The sequence below is a fragment of the Macrobrachium rosenbergii genome, chromosome 13, assembly GCF_040412425.1.
Source record: "Macrobrachium rosenbergii isolate ZJJX-2024 chromosome 13, ASM4041242v1, whole genome shotgun sequence".
Taxonomy (NCBI): Eukaryota; Metazoa; Arthropoda; class Malacostraca; order Decapoda; family Palaemonidae; genus Macrobrachium; species Macrobrachium rosenbergii.
Window position 1 is genome coordinate 15542205 of NC_089753.1, and position 11393 is coordinate 15553597.

The window sequence follows — 11393 nt, forward strand, 5'->3', positions numbered from 1 at the left end:
TTGTCGATAAAATTGCTATTAAATATAAAAGGAATCAAATGACAGCTATAAATAAGGTCTATTCATAATACTCACTTAATGTCATATCCCCCAACAAAAGTTCAACAAATATATCACTGGAAGTGGAATTGCTTCTGGGTGTGTTTTTAACATACGTAACCGGATATAAATATTAACAAATTCCTGACAAAAATTCAAATGATATATAATCCCATAGTTTTGGCCGATGAAAAAAATTTAGTTTTTTGAGACTGCTTCCATTTTTATCAGTTTCATCTGGTACTATGCAGTTCTCCGAAAGTCATCTAAGCTGTACGATAACAGATATCAAAGATAAGATACTTCAGTACCACGTCAAGGGCACTAGAGAGAGAGAGCGAGCCTGATCTCAGGGGGGACGCTTGTTAGATTTTAACCGAGATGTTAATGCTACACATATACAAATCGTTCCAGTTGAGCTTTTTATAGGTGTCATATAGACTCTTAGTGCACCCGCGACACACGCACGCGTGTATTTATATGTGTGTATACATACATACATACATATATGCATACGCACACACACATATATATATTTATATATAATGATATGTGCAAGTACCACAGGGTATAAATTGATATTTTTGTAGCGGCAACAGTATCCCAAAGTTAGAGAAATCAAGACATCACCGTGGCGTTTAAAAAAATATGTTCCTTGTGAATGTGTGTGTGTAATTTTTAAGTCTCGTAGCAGGCAGAGTAACTACCAAATTGTAGCTCTGCTAGGAAAATTAAGACGAAAATAAGTTTGTGTGTAGAGGGTATTCGACCTCTATCAACTTCGTTGTCCCCAAAAGCGGGATTAGACCCCGTTAGTTCTGGTCAGTATTTGGACAGGTAACTAATGGAACTCATGCAGTGTACATCATGTCACGATAACCGGACCACTCACTCCCCGATTGGCAGTCGCACGGAGACAAAAACTGCCTAGTCTCTCTCAAGCTCCGAGTGGTTGAGGTACGCTGAAGAGAAGCACAATGAACGAGTACGTAGTCCTGCATGGCATTGGAGACTTGAGGATAGTGAGTATTAATTATACATCTTGCTTGATATTTGATTTACTTTTATCGCTGTACACGGGACGTCATCGTCGTTCAATGTGTTGTTTTATAATTGTTTGATAGAGGTAACATATCAAGATTTTTGCGCTGCAGGGAAATAAGGTAGAGCTCATATCAATCAGCAACCGGTGGTGGTTGACAAGTCAGCTGAGGCAGCGCGCGTTATTTGCCCGGGCTTTCTATAAACGTCCTGTAAACCGATGCATATATTAATCATCGTATTGCATTCTCCTTTTACAATGAAACTGTCAATGAATATGTAAGTTGATAGGTAAAACGCGTCTCTTAGCAGAGTAATAGCTTCTTAGGAGAAACATATAAACAGTTATGTATGGGTACAAACATATTTGGAAATGAAATAGAAAAGGGGAGTCGAACAGACTCCCGAAAGCTCTTTGTTCAGATTTATTTCTAAAAATATTTGTGGATTTGTTTCTCCATTTCAAGAATCATGCTACTATGAGTATTTTTAATACCTTCTTCATTAATTTGCGTTGTCATTTTCTGGTACATAAAGTAAAGATTACTGATTGTGGAAGCTGATAAATGAAACTTCTCGGGCTCTGTTTTCCAACGTTCATATTTTTGTCAGGTAGGCTACTCTATCGTTAAGTTTATAGATTAAGGAAGTATATTTAATTAAGTACACGGTAATGCAATGACATGTCCGTATGTTTGCCTTTTACTTACGAATGACAAAAGAGAAACGGTTGAATTTGACAGCCTGACAGATATGCTACAATTATATATATATATATATATATATATATATATATATATATATATATATATATATATATATATATATATATATATATATATATATGTAATCTACTGGTATATATGACATATATGTGTTGGTTTATATATCACGGATAGACCTTGTGTTTCTTCATTTGCATCTAATGCTTTGTATTGAGGTTGGTTTACAAGAAGTGGAAACCATTTAGTCAAAAGGTCATTTGATTATCAAATGCAAACATTGCACAACATTATATATATATATATATATATATATATATATATATATATATTATATAAATATATATAAAATCTTTTACTGTGCACATACAGTACACCGAAAACCCAGTCTACGGACGACGTTAAGTATACCATTTATCACAATAAATCCGTTTTCTGTGTCAGTCCTGGTGATCAGAGAAACCTTACTTTCTTTATGGTAAGGATAACTAAGTTATATACGACAATAGAGAAAATTGATCGTTTAGCTTCGATGTAGCAAAATACACCTTGATTTTTCTTTACCTTTACAATGAAATACCGGTAAATCTTCACAAAGTTTTTGACCAGCAGTACTTTTGCCGTATTCGGACTTGCAAAAAAAATTAAAGAAAAATAAATTTTGGATCATCAGGCCAACCTAGAAAAGCAAGTTATTGCAAACCTTGAAAAGCAAGTTATTTTCTCGCAGATCGTCTAGGCGTGGCACATTTTTGTTTTCCATCAATCTAACACTTTGTCATTTTTAGAGTGACATTAATTGTGTACCTTGTCTTTTTTATAGGAGAGAGAGCCTGTCCCTGAAGTTGAACCTCATGGTAAGGACGTTTCGTTTTGTGTACTGGGAGGTATCTTTAAAAATTTACATAATCCTTACAGCTAAGGAGATATTTATAGCAATAATAACAAATATTATCAAGATCAGCTCTCTTTCACCTTATTTACCAATAGCCATAGCTGTATCATCAATTACCCAAAAAAGTTTTCCATCAAGGAATAAATCCATAGAACCTGAATCCATTCCTTCTGCAGAAGTTCTCCTGAAGATGTCCACAGTTGGACTATGTGGTTCGGACTTGTCGAATGTCTACAAAGGGTATGCGGGGGACCACAAAGCCACATTTCCACTGTCGATTGGTCACGAGGCTTCAGGTGTGGTGACTAAATGTGGATCTGCCGTGAAACACCTAAAACCAGGTAACCAGCTTCAGATATTTGTTGCCTGGTTTATTTTTAGCTCTGCTTAGAACATGTGCCGTTTTTTAAAAACAAGTATTTCTGAGCTCCGATAAAGATTAACACTATTTTTTTTCCTTTTTTATAAAGAGGCCCATGGACTGGCCCTGTTTAGCCCTTGGCCCGACGTTAAAGATAGCAAAGACTGAGGAAGAACAGGTTCGGTTCTTGAACGTGTTTCAAGGTGAATTTCATGTGATATTTAAATTACGTTATTAATAGCTATAAAATAAAACGTAATTTCATCATTAAGCAAATGTTTAAACTGTGGCTACTGAGAAACAAAAAAGTCAAAACGATAACTGGTCAGTAATACAGAATTCATGTTGGCATGTATATCCCACTCACTTTGCTGGCTGGCTAATCGAGTCTCACTGTGATTTTTTTATATTCCAACCAAACTCTAAGATCTGTAAGGGTCAGGAAGGCTCATGTACCCACGGCGTTCGACATTAACCTTCTGTTCAAAGCCCGACGTGACTCAATGGTGCCTACTGCCTACGTGTGAAAACGCCGGTGTTAATGAACCAATAAAAAGTTCAGTGAAATTCACAACATACCTTTATCCACGACCAACAGGCGACCGCGTTGTTGTAGAACCTGGTGGTCCTTGCCGAATTTGCAACCTTTGCACGAGTGGTAAATACAACATATGCAAAGCTGCCTGTTTTCACGGGAAACCGTCCCCTGGTCCAGCCTGTCTCGCCAGGTACTTCAAACACCAAGCCGATCTCTGTTTCAAGTGAGTATTGCCACAGGAAGTAAAAGGATTTGAGAAGCATTGAATAAATAACTGGAGATTAGCAAATTCTAAAGTGAATCAACTGAGTAAAATATTTCCTTTAAAGACATAAAAACCAGCCGAGGAAATTTAGAACAACTGTATGATTTACAGAGAAGTGAATGCGTTAATGTGCTTTCGAGGCAATTTTAAAGTTGATTTTTCTTGTAAGGAAAAATTAACAATAAATAGGTATTAAAAGAACTATTAGTTTTACAAAAAACTAAGAAATGTTTCAAGAGAGCAAAATAACATTGGTCCCCCAAACGAAATGGTCATGTTTTCAAATGCTGAAGCAATAAAAATACTAAAAAAAAAAACTCAGGAAAGAGATGTGAAATTTGGTAGAGGTGAATATTACTATAAAATAAGAAAAGAACACCGATTTGTGTAACAAATATCTTGAGTCCACATTTTTGAAGCATAATTAAATCTGCGAGCTGTTTTATTAAAAAGTTACGAGATTAAAAACCTTTTCTTAAAAAAAAGGAAACAGTCTTAATGGGCAGCCAAGAAAAAAGTAGATAAAATTCAACAAGTACCCTGAGAATATTTTTTCACAGTCCAAAAAACAGAAATACCAAAATTACTGAAGACTGATATCTTTGTGAAATTTTGCTCTGATTCATTTACTTACTTGAAATCTTCAGACTCCCTGACAACGTAAGCCAAGAGGAAGGTGCCATCATTGAGCCCCTTGCGGTAGGAATCCATGCTTGCCGTAGGGCGAATATCACCCTAGGATCCTCAGTCCTTATTTGTGGGGCGGGACCTATAGGACTAGTTAACCTACTCTCAGCCAAGGCCATGGGAGCTACAAACATCCTCGTGACAGGTTAGTTGAATCTGAAAAATATAGATTAATCCTTCTTCAGTAACCATGAAGATGCGACTCTGATATCTGACCGGTTAAAATCCTAGAAACAGCAACAATTCTTTTGTTCAGGTTGAACTTTCATGTATTTGCACCCTGTGCCAGCGAAGCTTTTTACAGAGTCAATCTTTCTTGAACTTTGCCATTAAGACATACTTCACTAATATCTTCTAAAAGGGGAAAAATAACTAATAATAGGGAATAAACTGAACGTTTTCTAACACATCTTTCTTTCATATCTAATATGTAATCAACTTCATCGAAAGATATCAGAGACAGCCGTCTGGAGATGGCTAAATCAATGGGAGCAACACACACCATGTTAGTCATGGAGGAGGATCCTCAAATACTTGCCCAGAAGGTCGAATATATAATGGGGTGTATGCCTGAGAGCACCCTTGAGTGCACTGGTGTGGAAAGCAGCCTATCAACAGCTATTTATGTGAGTATAATCAGGACTCGTAATATTTAGAATATGAGAAACAGGATGATACAGCATACATACAAACATAGACACCTTTCACCATAGTGTAGGTGCCTCCGAAAGTGTCAGATTCTTGGTCCTCCCCAGCAAGACTTTCGGAATATTGCTAAGCACCATGCCTCCTCGTGGCAGCCAACTAACTTCAGAGTAGTGACACTATTTACTATTTAGGTCAACAGCGGCACAAGAATTGTTTTAGGAAACGGTATTACACTAAAATCGTGAAATATTTAAGGTTGGTTGTTAACCTTAAGTTAACTATAAAAATTGCTCATGACTAAACTTTTAAACTTTTACTTGCCTGAACGTGAATGCATACACATATAGTCTGTGCTTCGTTTGCTATTATTTAAATATTTTTTCTCAATTTTTTATTTGGGTACTGTAGAACTATCTTGTTTAATTTATGCTTGGCGTCCAAATATTGTTCAGACTAAAATATATTGGCAAAATCAAAGAAAATGTATTTTTGCTCTAACCTGGGAGGAATAAGTTATGAAGATTCCTCTAATTGTTGACGTTTGATATTGATAATTTATGTGGTAAGAATGCATTCTTACCACAATTTATCAATATCAAACCTCGTCAGTTAGATGGATATTTATTACTTATTCCTTTTAGGAATACATTTTCTTTGATTTTGCCCATGAACCTGAGTCTGTAACAATGTGGATAAATTTAATGGTATACAAGACGGTTATTATGACCTATTCGTTTAACTTACTTCAGCAGCTGAGCGTACTTCACTCTAAACTGAGTTTTATTTTTTAAACGTTTTAACCAAATTCAGTATCCCTGAACACACGACCTACTTTCGGCTTGCATTGGCACAATTACTGTCACAAACACAACCATGCTTTGGAACTGAGCACGTACGTTTGTCAATGACTGGGCTTTATTGCATTATACCTGTCACTAATAATTAATATAATTTGATTGGTGCCAATTGTTGCGTTAGTTTTACTTACACAAATGTGCTACAGATTGTAAGCTATTTCATTTTGCTTGTTCACAAAGACTTCTTTAATTTCTACTCTTATCCACTCCTAAGGCCCTGTCCACACTAGCGGGCACTGCCCGACGGGCAAACACTGTTCCCATAACCGTTCCACTATACTGACCGACCGAGTATGGAGCCAGAACGATGCGACTGTCTGGTAACACTACTTCAGAAGCGAGTGTTAATATAAACAGCTGGAAGTGCCCGACGGGCATGCCCGCTGGTGTGGACAGGGCCTTAGAGGAGTCCTTCACTCTCATTCTCTCCTGTCCATAAAAGCCCCTTTTCCCCTAAACTGAACTGAATATAGAATTTAGGCCAAAGACAAAGCATTGGGACCAATGAGGTCTTTCAGCGCTGAAACGGAAATTGAGAGTTGAAGTCTGAAAGGTGTAACAGGAGGTAAACCTCACAGTTGCAATATGAATAGGCTGTACGGTGAGGGTGGAGAGTAAGATCAAAGAAAGAATATGAAAGGAGGTACAGTCAAAAAGACGAAAGGGGTTGCAGCTAGGGACCGAAGGCACGCTGCAAAGGACCTTGAAGACCTTTCCAGAGCGTTGTACACAGCACCCTAAACTAACTCGTCGGACTCCCCTGATCTCCCTTTCACGGTCTGTCGTCGTATTACAGTACCTCTGAAATCGGTTAGGCTGACTAGTCATTTCCAATATACGTATGAAGGCAAAATTTTATTAGAAATGTTCATTGATCTTATTTCAAAACCTCTAGTCTGTGAGTACTCTGTAGTAACCAGTTCCATGAGCCATTCAGGGTGTTATAAAAGAAATTTGGAACATTAACTGATTTTTCACTACTAACTGAACTCTGTACAAATCCCATGCTCTACAGCACCTGCTTGAAGAGCTCGCTAGTGTTAGTTTCTTAACTTTAAAACTGATATGGCTAGGGACTGAAAACCATTATACATGACCGAACATTTAGTAAAATTTTGATGTAATTTGAGATCCACACAGTTACCAACTTTGATGAAAGTTGTTACTATATTCTTCCAAGTCAACCTTGAAGACCTTAAACATTTAAGTGAAAATTCAATTTTTGGATATAAAAAAGCTGCACTAATAATTCACTTGTGGAGGTTTAAGCAACTTTAGATACTGGGAGAGGTCACTGTAGAGTCACTAGACCTACTGATCATGTAAGGTTGTATTGTCACCAGGACTGAGTAACCATGCAAAAATTCAAGTCCATCGGACGAAGGGAACTGGCCGACAATTGAGTAACAAGATTTGACCCAAACAGATGGCCAGACACATTAATCAAGTTAAATAACAATGTAACACCGCACTGCCTTTCGCTTAGAAAAAGTTCAGCAAGATTACTTGTACCAAATACCTTTAAAGTATTTCCATTACCAAATATATTCCCAAGAATAATTTCAAGTACCTTAACAGCTCCACAGTAACATTTCACACCCAATTAACTAATTCTTGGTGCACTTCCTCAGGCTACAAGGTCGGGCGGAGTTCTAGTGCTCGTTGGAATCGGAGGCAACAAACTCACGCTGCCTATTGTTAACGCTGCTGTTCGGGAAGTTGACATCCGAGGGGTATATCGTTACACAAATTGGTATGTACAAACTAAACTTCAATTTGAAATGTTTTTCCTTTAGTTTACTTCCTTTACCTGGTTTATTAACTACATGTTATTCACTATTAAAATTTTTCTAGGCTGACAGCCATCATCCACCATTCTGCAATCATGAGAATTTTTTTATAATATCTGAAGACTTTCTGCAGGTTTCGTAAGAACTCAAATCCACTCTTTCCTTTACAGTTACCCAACAGCCATCAACATGGTCGCAAAGGGTTTAATCGATGTAAAGCCTTTGATCACACATCGTTTTAGATTCGACGAATTCAAGAAAGCCTTCGAAGTTTTCAGAGCTGGTACAGACGGGGCAATCAAGTGCATGATCTCCTGTGAATAATGAAGCTGATGCTTAAATTACGTTATTCACATGGTTACGAACTTTCTAATGACCACAGCTAAATGAGAACACAGTTAAGATCATAAAGTTTAACTGGCGCTCGATTCATGCTGTCTTCACTGGAAATAGGATTCAGCCATGATATTGCTTGTAACTTAGAATTTTATAAAGGTTCAAACTTAAATGAGTTATACACACAGTATAGTTTTTGTACTGTAGCAGCTCGCGCGTAGTTGATTATCAGCGTGCGAAAAATGAAGTAGGAAATGGTGCCAATATGATCACTGATACCTTCACTTAAATATCTTGAATCTTCCTTTTCGTGGAAACTCATCCCCGTAGCAGAGCCATTTTGCTTGCCTCCCGTTGACTATTAGCTTGAAATTAAACGTTATGTTCACCTTAAAACCTAATAACATGAATCTGTTGCATACAGATTTATACTAACCAATATCTGAAAATAGGCTCTGTGATACGAAAGCATAGAAATGAGAGTTTTACTATAGTTTAACTGGATTCAGTGTACCATCTCAAACCTTGTCACCATAAACCATCTGTTTGAAATAACTTACATCACATTCACACTCCTGTCCATAAATTCACTGAATGGCAGGGCAAAAACTGCCAAAATGTAACTGGACCATTATTATACCCATTTACACATACACCGTTTCACCATCATGATTAGCTAGAATAATGCCATACTAAAAAAAAATGCATCACGTAAGTTTTCAGGATAAACTTGAAACTCAGGAGAACTGATCACTACCACCATACATTGTTGCCTTGTTAATTTCGTTATTACTGTATTACTTTCCGACTGAAACTGAACCTTGACTACAACTTTTAAGGAAACTATTCTCACGAGTCACGTTTTTTACAAACTTAAGGTCTTCAGAGCTATTTACTGTTCAAAACTTCTAATTTCCCTTCCATAGCTTGAACCACTTCTCAAAAAATTCCACTAATTTTTTTTTGTTACCCAGAACAACACCAGGCTTTCTTTGGCTGATCATGGCAAGATATCCCGAGTTCTCCAAACAAACAATTCCTTGAAGCTTTCGAATTTGTTCCCCACCAACATATTCGCTATAAATAATATCGATATAGCAGTTCAGAGATGCTCCACCCTGTGAAGTGACAAAAGTTCTCAAAACAATATTTTTAAGCAAATCCTTGTAAGATAAACTAGTTCTCAAATCAGGAAGCTTAGTTTGATCATTGCAAGATAACCCAGCTTTCAAAACATGAGGCTTTCTTTGGCTGTTCCTTGCAAAATAATAGTTTTCAAAACATGATTCTTTCTTTGCCTGATTCTTGCATGAAAACCAAGAATACTCAAAGCATTAAGGCTCAATTTGCCTGATCCTTGCTCGTGGTAATCCTGAATTCTAAATATTGTACACAAGGCCTTCTTTGGATAATACTTGCATGAAAACAAACCAAGAACACTTGAAGCACAAGGCTGTCTTTGGTTGACCTTGACTAGATAGTCCAGAATTAATCAAAACATTACATACATTGGAGTGAAATGCAGTATAAAATTCTTGGAGATACCCTACATGTCTGCAGACAGATATATTTAATGTACAGACCTAAAAGAGACAATCCTTAAAGCTTGATAAAAATATTTCAGTCTATTAAGATAAGAAGAGGAATGAAGGGGGTTCTCTCTCACTTACATGGTCTTCCATTTGCTGGCTGATAAAACTGTTAGCAAATCTGTGACCTACCTTCCAAAATAAGCCAAAACCAATATTTCTTGTACAAGTTCTCCAAACAAAATTGGCAATGCTTGACTAAGTCAAAGCTACAAAGCTCCAAAGCTGCCCATTCTAACTCCAACAGCAACCGACCTCAACAGAACCGTGGAAAGGAATCAGAGTTCTTGGAGATTTAGAAATCCGCGGAACTGGGTTGAATGGAATACAGTATAGAATTTAGGCCAAAGGCCAAGCACTAGGACCTATGTGGTCATTCAGTGCTGAATGGGAAACAGAGCAGAAAGGTTTGACAGGTGTAACAGGAGGAAAACCTCGCCATTGCACTATGAAACAATTGTTAGGAGAGAGTGGATAGCAAGAAGAGAGAATATGAACAGAGGTACAGTAAAAGGAATGAAAGGGGTTGCAGCTAGGGGCCGAAGGTACGCTGCAAAGAACCTTAAGTAATGCCTACAGTGCACCACATGAGATGCAAAGACAGCACTAGCCCTCTACAGGGTGAACTGGGTGGAGGTTTGTGTGGGGCAGGCCATCCTGCCTCTTGGAAATACGAATGAGCTACTAATGAAAAAGCATTAGATTTAATAAAATTTCATGGTAATCCTATCACAACTTTTCTACATAACGTGCATTCCCCCAACACTGGGACCATTTTTAGAACCACATGCATCTTTCATCTATGAAGCAATTAGAGAAACTACACAAGATTCATGGAGTTATTGCCGAGACGTTTTTAGGGCACTCATTTTGAATGCTGTCATTATATCTATTACTGCTTTAAAGTATGTTTCTTATATAATTGCCTAATTGTTCAGATTTAGATAATTTGAAAATACCCTGTATGCTGTTCACCATACTGTATTACAAAAACTGAACAATTATAGTGAAGTTAAAAAGGGTTGATATATACCCAAAGTAAAAATTTTTAATTACACTGTTTCAAGACAACCTTGTCAAGTCTGTTTTTGCCTGGTTTGACAAGGCTGCCAAGCAGAAAAATCTAGGGAATTATGACAGCCTGCTCAACATAGCCGCACCCGAATTTATTTTAACTTTGAGACTCCCATGGAGGTTTCACAAGTGATGCCATTGGACCAGCAGAAACAATATTGTTGGGAATATCCTAAGTTCCCCAATGAAAAACTGACTGTCAAACTAGTTCATGTTACACTAAACTATGTTAAGTTTACAAAATTCAACTCACTATGCTTACAGAAAATTCTAGTACAGTATTCAGTCACTTTCAACAATTTACTCTCAAACCTACATTTTTTTTTTATCCCAAACCAACATTTTTTCAAGTTAAGTTTTTACACACAAATCATGCAAACATACCTAAAGCATTACAACAATCTGTTCACGCTTAAGCTCAAAACACTCAAGGTTTCATTTACATCCAATAATATATGCATTATATTATTTACAGTATTCAGGAAAGCAGGAATGCTTCCCCTTATCATATTGCTTATCTTTTAATCCTACTAACCCAGTGTGTGTCTATT

General features: G+C 37.1%; 1 protein-coding gene across 1 annotated transcript; it reads left to right on the top strand.

Annotated features, from left to right (window-relative positions):
• The first annotated feature begins 892 nt into the window (after window positions 1–892).
• LOC136844927 (sorbitol dehydrogenase-like) lies at window positions 893–8802 on the top strand. Its single transcript, XM_067114277.1, has 8 exons — window positions 893–1061; window positions 2626–2659; window positions 2874–3038; window positions 3657–3819; window positions 4509–4693; window positions 4999–5174; window positions 7685–7806; window positions 8014–8802. Exons 1-8 carry the CDS (start codon window positions 1017–1019, stop codon window positions 8165–8167), a joined length of 1044 nt encoding a protein of 347 aa, XP_066970378.1. The 5' UTR covers window positions 893–1016; the 3' UTR covers window positions 8168–8802.
• Window positions 8803–11393: the final 2591 nt, after the last annotated feature.

What these genes read in the sequence shown, in the direction of transcription:
- LOC136844927 (XM_067114277.1), top strand. Translation starts at nt 1,017, where the DNA reads ATGAACGAGTACGTAGTCCTGCATGGCATTGGAGACTTGAGGATA. An exon ending in GCATTGGAGACTTGAGGATA is followed by an intron (nt 1,062 to 2,625) that starts GTGAGTATTAAT and finishes TCTTTTTTATAG; the next exon opens with GAGAGAGAGCCTGTCCCTGA. An exon ending in GCCTATCAACAGCTATTTAT is followed by an intron (nt 5,175 to 7,684) that starts GTGAGTATAATC and finishes GCACTTCCTCAG; the next exon opens with GCTACAAGGTCGGGCGGAGT.